Source organism: Malania oleifera, chromosome 6, assembly GCF_029873635.1.
Source record: "Malania oleifera isolate guangnan ecotype guangnan chromosome 6, ASM2987363v1, whole genome shotgun sequence".
Taxonomy (NCBI): Eukaryota; Viridiplantae; Streptophyta; class Magnoliopsida; order Santalales; family Ximeniaceae; genus Malania; species Malania oleifera.
In genome coordinates, this window is record NC_080422.1 from 58,378,387 (window position 1) to 58,396,479 (window position 18,093).

The following is an 18,093-nucleotide window of genomic DNA, read 5'->3' on the forward strand; positions in this document are numbered from 1 at the left end:
TGGATCGTTGACTGAACGAGGGAATATCTTTTGGAGAGGCGGGCTCTAGCTTACTTGAAGGAGTGATTGTAAAAGGTGTTGTTCCGCCTGGTAACGGAACTAAGCTAGTGAATCCTTTGGTGGTTTGCCAAAGGTGAGGACATAGGCTAGGGATACGTCGAACCTTGTAAAATCTCAGTGTTCTTCTCTCTTCGTTACTCTTTATTTTATGCATTTTACTTGTATTTGTTGGATGCAAATTGATTGATTGCAAGGCTTAAGTAAAAATTAAGAGAAGATTCTTAATTCTAGAAAGTACATTTTAATTAGCCTTTTGCGAAAACTCTCAAGGGAGTACATTGGTTAATTTGCTGAAATCTTGATTAAGTGAGCGCTTTACAAAACAAAAACAAAACAGGGTTTGCATAAAATCACAGGGCTGCTACCAAAAGTTGAAAGCATCGAATTCTTGTTTGTTTTGATTGATTGATTTCAATATTGTGGTTGATTGGAATTTGTGGTGTATTTTGGTTTGATTGATTTATTTATGTTTTTGTTGTTGCACTAAAACAAGTAAAAAGTTTTAAGAAGAGCCTAAAAATTTTAAATAATCCAATTCACCCCCCTCTTGGGAATTATATTATACTTTCAACCAAATTTGAGCCACCACAATGAATCAGTCTTGTTACCTGCACAAAAGTTAGCCTCAAATAAATCAATACGTTTTAAGGTACTAGACAAAACATGTGCAAATTGCCTTCCTTGTTTTAACAAGAAAGGACCTTTATTCAGTATATTTTTCAAGAAAGTCACTTCTTTAAGAACCGATCTTTGAGGAAAAGTTGTCAGAGCAGTTACATTTAGTTCTTAGAAGCATTAACATTAAAAATTTTACCTGGTTCCTTGAAAGTTAAATTCTCACCAGTCTACTCACCCTTTTTATCGAGTGTACCCATCACCTTACCACTACGGGGATTTGCTTTAGCATTGCACTCCTTGATATTTAATCTAGTAGGGAATGATGGTTCCACGACTTTCAATCTCTAAGGGTAAGGTACCACAGGTTGGTACTCTTTACTAGTCTCGATCTCCAGGTTAATTGACTTCTTCAATTTTGGACTTGCTTCCTCTAATTTTTCTTTGACCTCATCTATCTCAGTTGTAACTTCAGGTGTCAAGACAACTATTGGTCTTTCAGTGAGTATCTTAGGTTGGGGAACTTCTTTTCCACTTCTCGAAGTAATAACGACCTCCTCTGTCTCAAGAGAAACATTATGTATTTGTTACTGTTGGTGCTAGTATTCTTGAGGATTAGACTGAGGTTCTACTGAAAATTCCCTTTTTTCTAAGATATTAAATTGCGTGCTCAACTCATCAATGGTGTCCCAAAATTTATTTATGGCCTGAGTGTACTGATTGTTAGTTGTGACTTGAATTTGCATGATTTGCTGAAACATATTCGCCATCTACATCATGCTATCATCAGAAGATTTCTTTAATGAAATAGAAGCTAGATTTGGTTGAAATCTCAGAGGTGTATAGCTTTGAGGGATCTATTGCTTTTGATACTGCTGTTGAGGAGCTGCAACTGAGTGATATAGTAGCTGCGGAGGTGGTGCATAAGATTGAGGAAATTGCTGAAACTGTAAGGAAGATGGACCACATAGATCATTCCTCCATGAGAAGTTCAGGTGATTCATCTATCTCGGATTATAAGTATTTGAGAATGACTAATTTTGATATTTGTTGATCCAATTTGCTGACTGCATCTGATTAGATCCACTCTCCTACAATTCTGATAAAAGCGAACAATCCTCCACTGATTTTGCAGCTTTCACTTTGTCTAACTCCATAACTTCTATTTTTTTTTTTTAGACAAAGAAGCAACAAAAGCCCATAAATTAGTTTCCTCTTTGACCTCGTATCTACCTCCACCACTGATCGCTCTAAGAGGTTGTGCTGTCATTGGTGCTCGTTCATATCGTGTGTTCCATTGTTGGGCACTTTCAGCTAAATAATCAAATAATGATAGAGCCTCATCCAGTTCCTTGCTGAAGAACACCCTGTTGCACATAGTCTGGACAAACTGTTTACATTCAGTGGTAAGGGCAGTATAAAAATAATTCACTAACCTCCAAATTCGAATCCGTGATGTGGACATATGTTTATAAGGTCCTTGAATCTCTCCCAGCAAGCTTGGAAGTGTTGGCCTTACAAGGTTTAATACTCTATTTTGATTCTAACAAACAAGTAGGACTTAACATGCTTCGGTTGAGTGTTGTATTTTCTCAGGAATCAATGTTGAAAGTACTTATGTAGCATGGATCAAAGTCTGATAGCATGGATCAAAATCTAAACACCATAAGAGCATGATGATTAAAGAAGATCAACATGAGAGCTCAAAGTCTTAATCAATGAAGAAATATCAAGAGGGTTTAAAGAGATGAAAGCTTAGATAATTCTGAGAGATTAGTGACTAGCAACAAAGAAAGTTTAGAGCAAAGAAGAATTTTTAAGTACTTAGGAAAATTTTTTGTAAGTATTTTAAGTTTATTCAAATATGAAGTTTTCATTTTGAAGTTCATTAAGAAAAGAGACTTAGGGACCTTAAGATAAAACTTGGAACATGTTTTTAAAGTTAAAAAAAATCTATATTCCAAGCAACAATGAGAGAGAAATCAAAAATTAACCAGAAAAAAAAAACATTCCATGGATAGACGACTGTTTGTAAATAGACAGACAATTGGCCAAATTAACAAGGTTTAAAACTTAAACACAAAAGCCTGATAGACGATTGTCAAGGCTCTGACAGACGACTGCCAGTGCAAAGTGAGAAGACTGTGAAGGTTTCACTAGACGACTGTCCACCTTCTATGCTATTGAAAAGCTTAAAATTGCACATGAACAGACGATTGTCACCTTATGGACAGATGATTTCCACCTTATATTCTGATGACAGACGACTGCCACTCAAGGGACAGAAGATTGCCACCTTTCTGCCTATGTTTTTATAGTTATATTAAATGGACAGACGACTGCTAGGACTTCACAGTCGTCTGCCTCGTGGCATTTTTTTCTTTGTTTTCCAACTAATATAATTTTTGAAATTCAAATATTTGGAAACTCAAATAAGTTTAATATGAGGAAACAACTCTGAGTATTCTTAGGGAATAAGTAAGAAGGTTTTCTACATCTATAAATACCCCTAAGACACATTGATTTCAACACCAAGATCATTAAGAAATCATATTCTGCTTTCATACTCTCTCATTCTGAATTTCTGAAAGTGCTTCAAATTGCTCTCATCCTTACTCGAAATTGAGAGAAGTTTTGCTAAATCTCTCACTATGTTTGAGCATTCAGTTGTTGATTCTTTCATTGAAAGATACCTACAGTGATAGGTTTCTAAAAGCTTCATTCTAAAATTCATATTTTGAATTTACTGAAGTGCAAAAGTGTTTCAAATTTGTACAAATAAGCTCTTTGAGGAGCAAGTTCTTGTACGTCTGGTTTTCTATCTTTGTAATAGGATTTTTTGACGGTTCGAGTATTGAATCGTTGGACCAAACAAGGGGATATTGTTTGGAGAAGGCGGGCTCTAGCCTTACCCTAGGAGTGCTTGTAACTGGTTTTGTTTCGGCTGATAAAGGAACGGTAATAGTGAATCCTTTGGCGCTTTTGCCAAGGGCAAGGACATAGGTTGTGTTGAAGCCGAACCTCGTCAAAACCCTGTGTTCTTCTTTCTCTACTCTACTTTTTTTTAAAAAAAAAAAGATATAATCTACAAGGTTGCTTTAAATTTCAATTCTGAATGTTTGGTTGTTTAATAGACTGGAGGATAATTCGTTTTGGATAAATCAGCATTGATTGCGGAAACCGGAAGGGACTACGTTGGTTGATTATCCTTGACCTATTAATCTGAAAATTTATTTAAAAACTAAATATTGGGAAGAAGAATAATTGTGATACAGGGCTTATACTGAGTGCAGCAAATTTTCACATATATATATATATATATATATATATACAAGTTTATTGTTACATAAATTGAGTGTTTGATCTTACTGTGTTGATTGTGATTGTTTCTAAGTTTTACAACTTAAAAGAACTAATCCTAAAGGGACTAATTTTTTTAAAAAATCCAATTCACCCCCCCTCTTGGGAAGGTATTCCTAATTTCAATTGGTATCAGAGACTAGTTATAGTAATTCCTAACAAGAAACTATAAAAATATCAAATGAAAAATATAGGAGTAGCACTCTTTGGTTAAGGCCAATCCTCAACCCGTCCACCAATTTTTTGTTGACATAATTATACGTTTTGGAAAAAGAGAATGCAAATCTATCTCCAACACATGGATTGGAAAGCATGGGAAGTAGTTATGGATGGAGACCTTATTCCCACTAAAATAGTTGATGGAAAACATATTCCAAAAGAAAAAAAGGGATATGACCGATTCATACTATAAAATGCTTCAAATCAATTCAAGCGCTATAAATGTTTTATATTGTGCCTTAGATGCTAACGAATTTAATAGGGTCATGGTATGTAAGACGGCTAAAGAAATATGGGACAAATTAGAAGTGACATATGAAGGAACTATTGATGTTAGAGACAACAGGATTGACATGTTAACAAGCGAATATGAAGCATTCAAGATGAATTCTAATGAAATAATATCAAGTATGTACACTAAATTTACCCACGTAATAAATTCCTTAAATTCCTTAGGGAAAAGTTATACTACCTATGAAATGATCAGAAAAATCCTAAGAGGCCTTCCCTCAATATGGGAACCAAAGGCTACAGCTATCACTGAAAGTAGAAACCTTAAGACTACCTCTTTAGATGAACTCATAGGTTCACTTCTTACCTATGAAATGACCTTAAAAGAAAGGAATCCTGAATCAAAGCATAAAAGATTAATTGCACTAAAAGCGTCTAGCCACAACTCTAGCGAAGGGGAAAGTGAGACAAGTGACTTAGATCAAGATGAATTAGCATTCATCACTAAAAGACTAGGTAAGTTCTATAGAAGAAATAAGAGATTTCCTAGGAAGTTCAATAAAAAGAAACCTAAAAAAGGAGAGACAAGTAGGAAGGAAAATAAAAGTAAAAATAAACCTCCAATATGTTATCACTGCAAGAAACCAGGGCATATCAAACCAAACCGTCCGTTACTTAAGAAAGACAAGAAGAAAAAGAAGGAAGCTATGAAAGTTATGTGGGATGATTCAAGCTCCAGAGAGATAGAAAATGAATCAAGCGGACAAGAGATGACAAACATATGTTTCATAGCGAATGAAGAAGAGGTAAACTCCTACTATTCCTCTACAGAATCTTACAATGAGTCATGTGATGAGTCATGTGACAACATGCCTTCCTATAAGGAATTGCAAGATGAGTTTTTTTCTTTGCATAAGAGATTCATAAACATTTCTAAGAGAAATATAACTTTGAAATATCAAAATAAAGAACTATTAAAGCAACTTGAATCATTCAAAATCATTGAAAAAGAAAAAGACACTTGTATTGAGAAGTTAGAAGAGGAAGTGAATAAAGTAACTCAAGAATTGAGCAAAACTCATAAAGATAGTTTGAATAAAAAAGATTTAGAAGTAAATGAACTTAAGATATTAGTAGAGGATAAAGAGAAAATTATAAATAACTTTACCAAAGGTAAAGATAATTTTGAAAAGATGATTGGACAGCAAAGGCTACATGGAAATAAAGAAGGGATAGGTTAGAATGGTAAGACAAATAAAAAGAATAAGAAATTATACATGGGATACTTTGTCAAGGAGGCCAAGAACTATGCTAGCACTTTCTCAAACAACAAACATGAACACACCACTTGTTATATGTGCAAGACTAAAGGTCACGTAATGTTCGACTGCCCACTAAAGAGAAAGTATGTTAAAGTACAAGGGGAATGGAAAGTCAATAATAGAACTAACAACAAAACAAAGAAAATTGAAAGAATTTGGGTTCGAAAGACTAACACAAAAAATCCTCCATTGTAGGTATGCTTTAGGACAACACCATCAACAGATAAGTGATACTTGGACAGTGGATGTTCAAGACACATGACTGGCGATAAGACCAAGTTTACCTCTCTAAGACAAAATGATGGAGGATATGTTACTTTTGGTGACAATGCCAAGGAAAAAATTATTAGCATTGGAAAAATAGGTAAAGGACCTTCTCTCACTATTAACAATGTGCTCTTAGTAGAAGGATTGAAACACAACCTTTTAAGCATTAGCCAATTAAGTGACAAAGGGTTTGAAATAACCTTTAATAAAGAAAAATGCGTTATTCAAAATCCTAAGAACAATGAAACCTTGTTTATAGCTCATAGGATAAGCAATGTCTATTGTATAAATTTTGAGAACTTAGTAAATCAGAATGTAACTTGTTTGGCAGTAATGAATGAAATAAGTTGGCTATGGCATAGGAAACTAGGACATGCCAGCATGGACCTATTATCCAAATTATCAAAGAAAAATCTTGTCAAAGGACTACCTAATACAAAATTTGTAAAAGACAAGATATGTAATGCATACAAAAAGGGAAAGCAAGTTAAAACAAGTTTCAAAAAGAAAAAAATACATTTCTACAAAAAGACCCCTAGAATTGCTGCACCTAAACTTATTTGGTCCAACTAGAACCTTAAGCCTAGTAGGTAAACAATATGCTTTTGTAATAGTGGATGATTATTCAAGATTCACTTGGGTATTATTCCTAGAAAACAAAGATGAAGCCTGTGACATGTTTATCACATTATGTAAGAAATTACAAAATGAAAAGGGCTATAATATAACAAACTTTAGGAGTGATCAAGGTAGGGAATTTAAAAACAAAAATGTTGAAAAATTCTGTAATGAATATGGAATAAACCATAATTTTTTGGCATCTAGGACTCCACAACAAAATGAAGTTGTTGAAAGAAAAAATAGAACCCTACAAGAAATGGCAAGAACCATGCTAAACGAAAATGATTTACCTATGTATTTTTGGACAGAAGTAGTAAATACAACCTGTTACATAATAAATAGAGTATCCATATGATCTAGTATAGACAAAACACCATATGAATTATTGAAAGGAAGAAAACCCAATATCTCTTACATTCATGTATTCGGTTGCAAATGCTTTATCCTTAATACTAAAGATGATCTAGGGAAATTCAATGCAAAATTTGATGAAGGAACTTTCTTAGGTTACTCATCAAATAGTAAAGCTTATAGGGTTTACAATAAAAGAACTCTTACAATTATTGAATCAATACACATAACATTTGATGAATCAAATGATCATTTAACAAAATTTAAATTGATGAAAGAGAAAATATTTCATATAAAGAAGAAGATATTGAAATGAAAGAAGAAAATAATAATGAAACCTCAAAAGAAAACACAATTGAAAATCTAGAACTACCTAAAGAATGGAGATATGCTAAAAGTCATCCAAAAGACCAAATTCTTGGAGAACCGTCAAAAGGAATAACCACTAGGGCCTCACTAAAAAACATTTGTAATCATTATGCTTTCTTGTCTCAAGATGAACCCAAGAATATAGAAGAAGCCTTAAAAGATGACTCTTGGATCATAACTATGCAGGAGGAATTAAATCAATTTGAAAGAAGTCAAGTGTGGAAACTTATACCTAAACCTAAAGATAAGTCAATCATAGGAACTAAATGGGTGTTCAGAAAAAAAAAGAGGATGAAACTGGGGTAGTTGTAAGAAATAAAGCTAGGCTTGTAGCACAAGGTTAAAATCGATAAGAAGGCATTGATTATGAAGAAACCTTTGCTCCTGTAGCAAGAATGGAAGCAATAAGGATGCTTCTTGCCTATGCAGCCTATAAAGACTTCAAATTATACCAAATGGATGTAAAAAGTGCATTTCTAAATGACTATATTAATGAAGAATTTTAAATTAAACAACCTCCAGGTTTTGAAGACTCTAATCCAAATCATGTATTTAAGCTAACTAAAGCCCTATATGGATTGAAACAAGCTCCTAGAGCTTGGTATGATAGGCTAAGCAAATTTCTACTCCAAAATAATTTTTCGAGAGGAAAGATAGATAGCACTTTATTTATAAAAATCAAAGATAATAATATGCTTATAGTACAAATTTATGTTGATGATATTGTATTTGGAGCAACTCAGGAAGACTTGTGTAATGAATTTTCTATAATTATGCAAAGAGAGATTGAAATGAGCATGATGGGAGAATTAAATTACTTTCTAGGATTGCAAATCAAACAAGCTAAAAATGGAACTTTCATAAATCGAACTAAGTATACTAAAGACATGTTAAATAAGTTTTTATATGGAAGAAAGTAAACCTATAGGAACTCCCATGAGCACTTCAACTAGTCTAGACAAGGATGAAAAAGGGAAACAAGTTGATACCAAGCATTACCGAGGTATGATAGGAAGCTTACTTTACCTAATAACAAGTAGACCAGATATAATGTTTAGTGTGTGTATGTGTGCTAGGTTCCAATTGGCTCCTAAGGAATCACATCAAACAGTAGTAAAACGGATCCTTAGATATTTGCTAGGCACACTCGATTTAGGGTTATGGTATCCAAAAGGAACTGATTTCAAAATGATGAGTTATTCACATGCAGATTATGTAGGATGCAAAATAGATAGAAAAAGCACTAGTGGGACTTGCCACTTTTTAGGACACTCATTAGTTTCATGGTTTTCGAAAAAACAAAATTCTATAGCATTATCTACAGTTGAAGCAGAATACGTAGCAACTGGGAGCTGATGTGCTCAAATTTTATACATGAAACAACAATTAAGGGACTTCAAAATTCAATACCAAACAATTCCCATAAAATGTGATAATACAAGCGCGATAAATATTTCAAGGAATCCGGTATCACATTCAAGAACTAAACATATTGATATACGTCATCACTTTTTAAGAGATAATGTAGACAAGAAAGAAATAGTTCTTGAATTTGTCAATACTCATGTTCAATTAGCTGATATATTTACCAAACCATTATTTGAGGATCAATTTGTGTTTATTTGATGAGAATTAGGCATGTTACATATAAGAGAAGTTAACTAAAAAGGAAAAAGTTCAGTTGGTCAGGGCAGACGACTGCCAGTAAGCTAGTAGGCGACTAGAAGGCTACTGTCTGTGTAAAAGATAGTAGACAGATGACTACCAGTGAGCTAGCAGATGACTGACATGCTACTGTCTGTGGACAGACGACTGTCTAATTAGTGACAGTAGACTATCTCACGGTGGGTGGTGTCCCTTTCACTTAAAAACACAATTTTAAACCCTACAAACGTCAATCCATTCGTCTTCCCTTCTTTAAAACATCCTCTCTTCTCATTCTTCATAGTTAGTTCTCTCCCAAGCTATTCCCAATGATCATCCGTCACACACCTACTCCATACATATCTAGGGTTTCTGCATTTCAATTGGTTCATCAAAATGGTTCGTACCAAAACTGTGGGAAAGAAGGACAAAGCCTCCTCGTCTTCTTCAAAGCCTACAAGCAACGATAACATAGAAAAATGGCTGGTCTCTTCACATGCAAAATAATTGTATCATAATCACATATCTGCAATTGAACCAATGCTCTGTAAGATTTTAGACGTCACTTTCTTTGAAAAAAATTTTCCTGAAATTATTGCAATGTTCAAGGGATGGGACAAGTTCATTTTTCATCAAGTGAAAGGGTATTACCCTGATCAGATTAAGATTTTTTATTCTAACTTGGTAAAGAAGGAAGTTGGAATTACAACTGAGATTTATGGTCAAAAGATTACACTTACCCCACACTTATTAAGGAAAATTCTTCATATCAAGCATGGAAATTTGGAGTGTACTCCAATTAAGAAGCAATGAACCATGGAACAAGGATTTTCACCACAAGAATTTCTGCCTCTTGTGATGAATGATGCACCTATTTATTTTGGGCATCCTCCACCATATAAGCAGCTTAATCTTCAGCACAAATCTTGCATAAGATCATTGCATACAATATAATTTCGAGATCTGGATCCTTTGATCATGTATCATTTTTTGATTGTTTTATTATGTGGTGCTTACTAAAAGGGAAGAAATTAGACTTATCCAGTATTATACTGAAGTGGATGGTGATGAAGCTTGAATCTCCTAGAATTGGGCTTCCATACGACGGTATTCTTTCCTTAATCTTTGCCCGTTTTCAAGTCCTCTCTCCTGCTTCAAAAATAGTAAAAAGAACCAATTACCATGTTTTCTCATCTACTACATTGAAACGAATGGGTTACAAAAAGTATACCGAGGGTTGGATGTTCCGGGGAAATAGACTGGTAAGACCTGCACAAGAAGAAAGGAGTCCACCTCCTGAAGAAATTGATATGCCACCTTGGTTTGTTCCATTTTATTAGAGTTATACTAAAGATAAACTCTTAACCATTGATGACAAGTATACTTCGTTAGACAATCGTATTGCTAAAATATTGATGAGGAAGAAGCTGAAAATGAAGAAGGTGAAGGAGAATAAGAAGAAGAAGAAGGAGAAGAAGAAGAGGAAGAATAGGAAAAAGAAGAAGAAGAAGAAGAAGAAGAAGAAGAGGAAGAAGAGGAAGAAGAAGATGAAGAAGAAGAGGAAGAAGACGAGGAAGAAGAGGAGGAAGAAGAGGAGGACGAAGAGGAGGAAGACTTTTCACGGTGTTTTTGCTATTGAAATGCTTTGTTTTTAGTTTGATGTATTATAAGTTCTAATGTTAATGATAACTCTGAAAACTTTGAAACTTCTGACCTTATGAGTATGCTGATTGACAGGGGGAGTATTATGATTTATTACTTGTGCATAATCACTAATCAACTGATGTTAATACATTAAATTTTAACACTAGTATCACATATACTCAAAATAAAATTTGCACTTGATCATCTTTTTTTTTTTTTTATCGATATCAAAAGGGGAGAAGTGTTTTGCAAAAATTAAGTTGAACAAAAATTGAGCTTGAACATAAGATATATTTACAAGGAGGAGAAGTATTTGTTATTAATTGATATACTTGAACTTGAATGATGTATGATTTTAAAATAAAGAAATGATTAATGAAATTACTATTGGTTCTAATGAAATTACTTTTGATTCTATTAAGATGAAGCTTATAGAAAGGGGGAGTCTTTTTAAGGCTCACTCAAATTTTTACTTCTTGTTTGTCATCCTCAAAAAGGGGGAGATTGTTGGCCTTACAAGGTCTAATACTTTATTTTGATGCTAACAAACAAGTAGGACTTAACATGCTTCGGTTGAGTGCTGTATTTTCTCAGGAATCAATGTTGAAAGTACTTATGTAGCATGGATCAAAGTTTGATAGCATGGATCAAAATATGAACACCATAAGAGCATGATGATTAAAGAAGATCAACATGAGAGCTCAAAGTCTGAATCAATGAAGAAATATCAAGAGGGTTTAAAGAGACGAAAGCTCAGATAATTCTGAGAGATCAGAGACTAGCAACAAAGAAAGTTTAGAGCAAAGAAGAATTTTTAAGTACTTAGGAAAAGTTTTTGTAAGTACTTTAAGTTTATTCAAATATGAAGTTTTCATTTTGAAGCTCATTAAGAAGAGAGACTTAGGGACCTTAAGATAAAACTTGGAACTTGTTTTTAAAGTTAAAACAAATCTATATTCCAAGCAACAATGAGAGGGAAATCAAAAATTGACTAGAAAAGAAAAACATTCAGTGGATAGACGACTGTCTGTAAATAGACAGACGACTGGCCAAATTAACAAGGTTTAAAACTTAAACACAGAAGCTTGACAGATGACTGTCAAGGTTCTGACGGACGACTGCCAGTGCAAAGTGAGATGACTGTGATGGTTTCACCAGACGACCGTCCACCTTCTATGTTATTGAAAAGCTTAAAATTACACATGGACAGACGACTGTCACCATATGGACAGACGACTGCCACCTCATATTTTGGTGACAGACGACTACCACTCAAGGGACTGATGATTGCCACGTTTCTGCCTATGTTTTTATAGTTATATTAAATGGACAGACGACTGCCAAGACTTCAGCCTCGCGACATTTTTTTTTTTGTTTTCCAACAGATATAATTTTTTAAATTCAAATATTTGGAAACTCAAATAAGTTTAATATAAGGAAACAACTATGAGTATTCTTGGGGAATAAGCAAGAAGGTTTTCTACATCTATAAATACCCCTAAGCCACATTGATTTGAACACCAAGATCATTAAGAAATCATATTCTGCCGTCATACTCTCTCATTCTGAATATTTGAAAGTGCTTCAAATTGCTCTCATCCTTGCTCGAAATTAAGAGAAGTTTTGTTGAATCTCTCACTGTGTTTGAGCATTGAGTTGTTGATTCTTTCATTGAAAGATACCTATGGTGATAAGTTTCTAAGAGCTTGATTCTAAAATTCATATTCTGAATTTACTGAAGTGCATAAGTGTTTCAAATTTGTACTAATAAGCTCTTTGTGGAGCAAGTTCTTGTACATCTTGTTTTCTATCTTTGTAACAGGATTTGTTGATGGTTCGAGTATTGAATCGTTGGACCAAACAAAGGGATATTGTTTGGAGAAGGCAACCTCTAACCTTACCCAAAGAGTGCTTGTAACTGGTTTTGTTCCGGCTGATAAAGGAACAATAATAGTGAATCCTTTGGCAGTTTTGCCTAGGGTGAGGACGTAAGCTGTGTTGAAGCCGAACCTCGTAAAAATCCCTGAGTTCTTCTTTCTCTACTCTACCTTTTTTTTTTAAAGATATAATTTGCATGGTTGCTTTAAATTTCAATTGTGAATGTTTGGTTGTTAAATAGATCGGAAGATAATTCGTTTTGGATAAATCAACATTGATTGCGTAAACCGAAAGGGACTACGTTGGTTGATTATTGTTGACCTATTAATCTAAAAGTTTATTTAAAAACTGAACATTGGGAAGAAGAATAATTGTCATATAGGGTTTATACTGAGTGCATCAAATTTTTCACATATATATACAGGTTTATTGTTACATAAATTGAATGTTTGATCTTGTTGTGTTGATTGTGATTGTTTCTAAGTTTTACAACTTAAAAGAACTAATCCTAAAGGGACTAATGTTTTTTTTTAAATCCAATTCACCCCCCCTCTTGGGAAGCTATTTCTAATTTTAGGAAGGTCTCATCAACTCATTGCATGAATCGACTGATCTATTCTTGTGGAAATTGAGTTCTCTGTAAGGGAAAAAATTTATGCAGAAATTTGTTTTGCATATTAGCCTAACTAGGGATAGAATTAGGCTTAAGAGAATTAAACCATGTCTTAGCCTTGTCTTTTAATGAAAAAGGAAATAAATGCAATCTAATTGTCTGATTAGTAGCAGCCTCATCTAAGAAAGTAACACATGCAAGCTCAAAATCAGTTATATGCCGATACGAATTTTCACACTCCATTCCATAAAATTGAGGTATCACAGTTATCATTCCAGGCTTAATGTTAAAGTTCTATGCATTCTAAGGAAATATGATGTAAGATGGTTGTGTGGTTCGTGTGGGTTGCAAAAAATCCATAAGTGTGCGTGGTGCAGGTGCAGCCATATTTTCTTCAAAACTTATATTTTTCTTTTTTCTTTCTTTTTCATGAAAAAATTAAAATAACAGGAAAAACACTAATCTGAAACTAAAGCTGACATTCCCCGGCAACAGCACCAAAAACTTGACTCACTCTAAAAAAAAACAGCTTGGAAGGTATCCTAAGTATAAGAGTTCAATCGTGTAATACTTAACCCAAAGGTCAGATCATTTCTTTAGGGAATGCATTTTAATTCCAAACTCATGTAATTCCAAAAAAAAAAATTAAGTAAAGAAATATTTACTGAACATAGTTCAGATTTAGTTTCCCAGGATTTTTGATGTTTTTGCAATAGAATTTAAATTTTAACTGAAAATTAAATATGCATGAAATAACTTAAATAAATACCAGATTCAATGCCATAATAATGAAAGAACTAAACCTTACAATCATTCAACTAAATAAAAATATTAAATTTAAACGTAAACTCAAGCAAGAATACACTCTAAATAAAAACACCCAAAGAAAATAATTAAATCCCTATAAAAAAATTAGGAGACCAATTGAAATTAACAATAATAATGCTCAAACAAGAATTTAAATGCAGGAGAGAGAGAGAGAAAGAGAGAGAGAGAGAGAGAGAGAGAGAGAGAGAGAGAGAGAGAGAGAGAGAGAGAGAGAGAGATTTAAATAGAAATTTATCTAGTAAACAAAAAGTTCTTAAATTAAACAAACTATTTTTAAATAAAAATTAATCCAAACTTTGAATAAATTTAAAACTTAACAATAAAATTAATTTTAACAAAATTGAGTTCAAAGAAAGAGAGAGATGAGAAGGTAAGGGAGAAGAGAGAAGAGAGAAGAGAGAAAAGAGAGAGAGATAGCCAAAAATCTGAGAGAGGTCGAGAGTCTTCTACTGTCCTGGGCACCGCCGCCTCCGCTACTCCCTTTTCCCCCATAAACCCTCCTCCTCCATAAAATATCATATTCCCCCTCTAATATTTTGCACTAACCATGTCTCCTCTTGAGATAGGCGCATGGGCCAATTTTTTGGTAGCTCAAGACTCGTTTTTTTCCTTAAGCACTGCACACAGCGCAGCGTAGTGACTTCACTTTCAAGCCCAATTTTGACTTAGTAAACGTTCGAATTAGTAAACGTTTATTTCACAATGAATTGTAGATATCTTAGTAAGATTTCCAATGATACTTTAATCACACCAATATGATGTCAAATGAGAGAGTTATGATTAAAATACCAAAATATGTTCGGGCTATCTCCTAGTGAATTTCGGACTTGGATTGTTTCCCACTTTTCATTGGATGACATGGATGCATGTGCATGAAGCCCACATAATCTTCTCACACGGCACCCGGTACTCTTTTATGTCTCCTTTAATTTCAAAAATTATCACATTGCATAGCACAAATTCTTCAATTTTTACACACGCACACGACTTCAAAAAACTGCGTGCATAACTTGTCATTTGCAGGAATGTGGCTCATAGTCCGGTCTTCAATATTTGGCTTCATGCATATGACCTTGATTTGAACTCTAACTCACGTACATGCACGTAAATTTTTAATCTCGGCTTTAATGTCCAAAAATTATCTTGTAATAATCAGTTACCAAAAATTCTTAAATTATCGACTAATGATCTAAATATTGTAATTCGAGCTTCAATGTTAAATTATTGAACATAATTAAGTGTTTAATTGAAAATATAATCTTTAATACATGATTTGAAACACCTAATTATGAAATTTAGACGCGTAATCACTATTAGTTTAGCCATTCAACTTCATTTAAAATATGAAGCTCTAAAGGATTTGACTTGAGGTTTGAGAGCTTGTGAAAGAAGTACAGGATGAATAAAGAAGAAAATTAAATTTCTATTTTGTTCAAAGGAGTATTCTAGTGAAGGAGGACATTTTTCAAAATCATTTCGTGCAAGTGATCAAGTCTAGGCTTTTATGGCAATCAAGTGAGTTTAGGATAAAATGATAGTGAAAGATGGATCCCCTAAACCACAAGCTAGTACAATGGACGAAAGGTATGTTTAGCTTTAGATATTCATATTTAAGCGTGAGTTAAGCAATTTGAAATTTAAATACAAGGCAAACATGCCATGTCCATTTGGAAGTGAATTTTTATTCAAGCAGCCAATAATTTCATATTTCAACCAATGAATATATGCATTAAGTTTAGATTGGTTATTTTGTTAGAATTTCCATATTGGCTTAATTTTTTATGATCCTTAGTATGTAAAATTTTGAATAGTGGACATATACTATGTTTTTTAAATTTTCAGCTCGAACCACTTCCTAAGCCTTTAGTCAACACTATCCCTTATAGCTAATCCTAAATGCTAAGGAAGAATTATGTGATCATATAATTCCTATTTGAAAAAAATTCTTCCTTGAATTTCAAGGGGTTTTCTTTCTTAACAACCCATATCATTTCTCTATCTTTGAGCCTCATGGGTTAGGACTAGGTGGTACTTTGACTCTCCAAACCTATTTGCATTTAATACCTTTCCTTTTAAACGGGCAATCAAATTTTATGTGCCCATTCTTTTCTACATAAAGCATAATAGGTATAGGTATAAAGACCGGAGGAGGTACTAGCATAATGATCAGACTCTCTCACAAAGTACCCCATATACAGATTTTTCTTCTTTCTATTTCTAACTCCATTGTATCCTATACCTTCCCTATCTAAGGCCATCTTCTGTGATCCTAGCAACTTATCAAAGTTGTCCTCTCTAGTGAACGTATGGATGATCTTAGCTTGGTCTTCTACTTTCTTTTCTAGTTCTTGCATTTTTAAGTTTTTAAGACCCTTGCAAACACTTTGTAATTTAATAAGCTCTTTAATCATGTTGTTTTCTTTGCATTCAAATTCTGCAATAAGAAAATCTTTATTATTATCATCTGAAGTTTGAGATCTTACTGCATCCGATTCTTTTTCTAATTTTTCATTTTTGTTTACTAACTATTTGATTTTAAAATCATTTTCCCTTTCAACAAGAACTTTTGATTCACATTCTTTCTCACATGCCTCATACTTGTTCTTCAAAGCAGCATATCTTTTATTAGCTTTAAAAAGTGACTTATGAATTTTAATATATTCAATTTGCAATTCTTCATAAGTAGGCATGCTCTCATTATCAGAACTATTATATGATTCAGTATTATGCATCATTCAATTCATCACATGAATCATTACCATATTTATCTAATAAAATAGAAGGAGTCGAGATTACCTCATCATCAGCTAAGGCAATAAAGCACCATTTACCTCCTTCAAGATTCGTAGAGCTTGAATCACAAGCAGTGATTACTTTATCTTGCGTAGTTGCTCCATATCTCCTCTCAAGTTTCTCGTAGATCTCTTTAGCATTGTTACATGCCATAACCTTACAGAGTATATTAGAATCTAAAGCATGCAGTAAGGTGTTCAAGGCATTAAAATTTATTTGTATCAAGTTCCTATCATTATCATTCAGTTTAAATTTAGAATTAGGAAAATCAACACAATCAATGATTTTTACTGGAATACTATCTCCTTGTGAAATAACCTCCAAGAACCTCCAATTTAAGGCTTTGACAAATATGGTCATCCAAAATTTCCATACAACGAAATTTTCACCTCTAAATTCATGACTAACCTTCCCTCACATGAAGGGGATTCACCAACATGAGCCATCATGATCTTTTTACTAATTAACTGTTAAGTCTAAGTAATAAGGCTCTAATACCAATTGTTAGCCTTGGTACAATCCCAAGAAGGGGGGGGGGGGTGAATTGGAGATTTAAAAATTCTTTCCTACGTTATCTAGTCTAACAACATTAATACGTAACCTAAGGTTTGTCTATGCAATCATAAATAAACATACACGTGCAGGAATATAAATTAAGGAAGTATAAATAGTGAACACACGATATGTTATTGGGGCTCGACCAACTGTACCTACATCCTTGCCTTGGCTCACTAGCACAAGGATTCCACTATAAGCTTACTTCACGAGTGGAGCAGCATCGGTTAAAACCAGGTCAATTAGCGGGGCTGACCTCAACCTAACCACACCTTACTAGGATGGTGCATCTAGCTTTCCTAACTGGGTCTAAGCCAATCCGGGACTATTCCACAAGGCTAGTCTCCCTCTTCAGGCCCACGCCTAGAATACAACGAATATAAAAATTTGCGTACATGGAAATATGCTTCTACACAACAAGTAGGTATGTATTACAATATGCACAGTATAATCAATCAACAATACATCAAAAGTATAGGAATTGTAAGCTCGGTGATGTGATTTTGTGCAAGCAATGTATAATCTCAAATATGCTCAAGAGTGTTCTAACAAGCTAATCTTTAAAACAAGATATAACAAATCCCAATAATAGATTAGGGTTTCAAAGATGCTAACAACAATATTCAAACCAACTCAAAAATATTTTCCTCAATAAAATAAGCACAAGAATTGTTTGAAAAATATAACTTATAAAATATTTTGCACACAAAAATTATTGCTTTA

General features: G+C 33.6%; 1 protein-coding gene across 1 annotated transcript in view; it reads left to right on the top strand.

The window, feature by feature from the left end:
- LOC131158613 (uncharacterized) overlaps positions 1 to 18,093 on the top strand; it is a 96,201-nt gene that overhangs the window by 27,088 nt on the left and 51,020 nt on the right. The window contains exon 2 of the mRNA XM_058113478.1: positions 1,487 to 1,624. Within this exon, the coding sequence (XP_057969461.1) occupies positions 1,487 to 1,624 (138 nt within the window). The remainder of the gene's footprint in view (positions 1 to 1,486; positions 1,625 to 18,093) is intronic.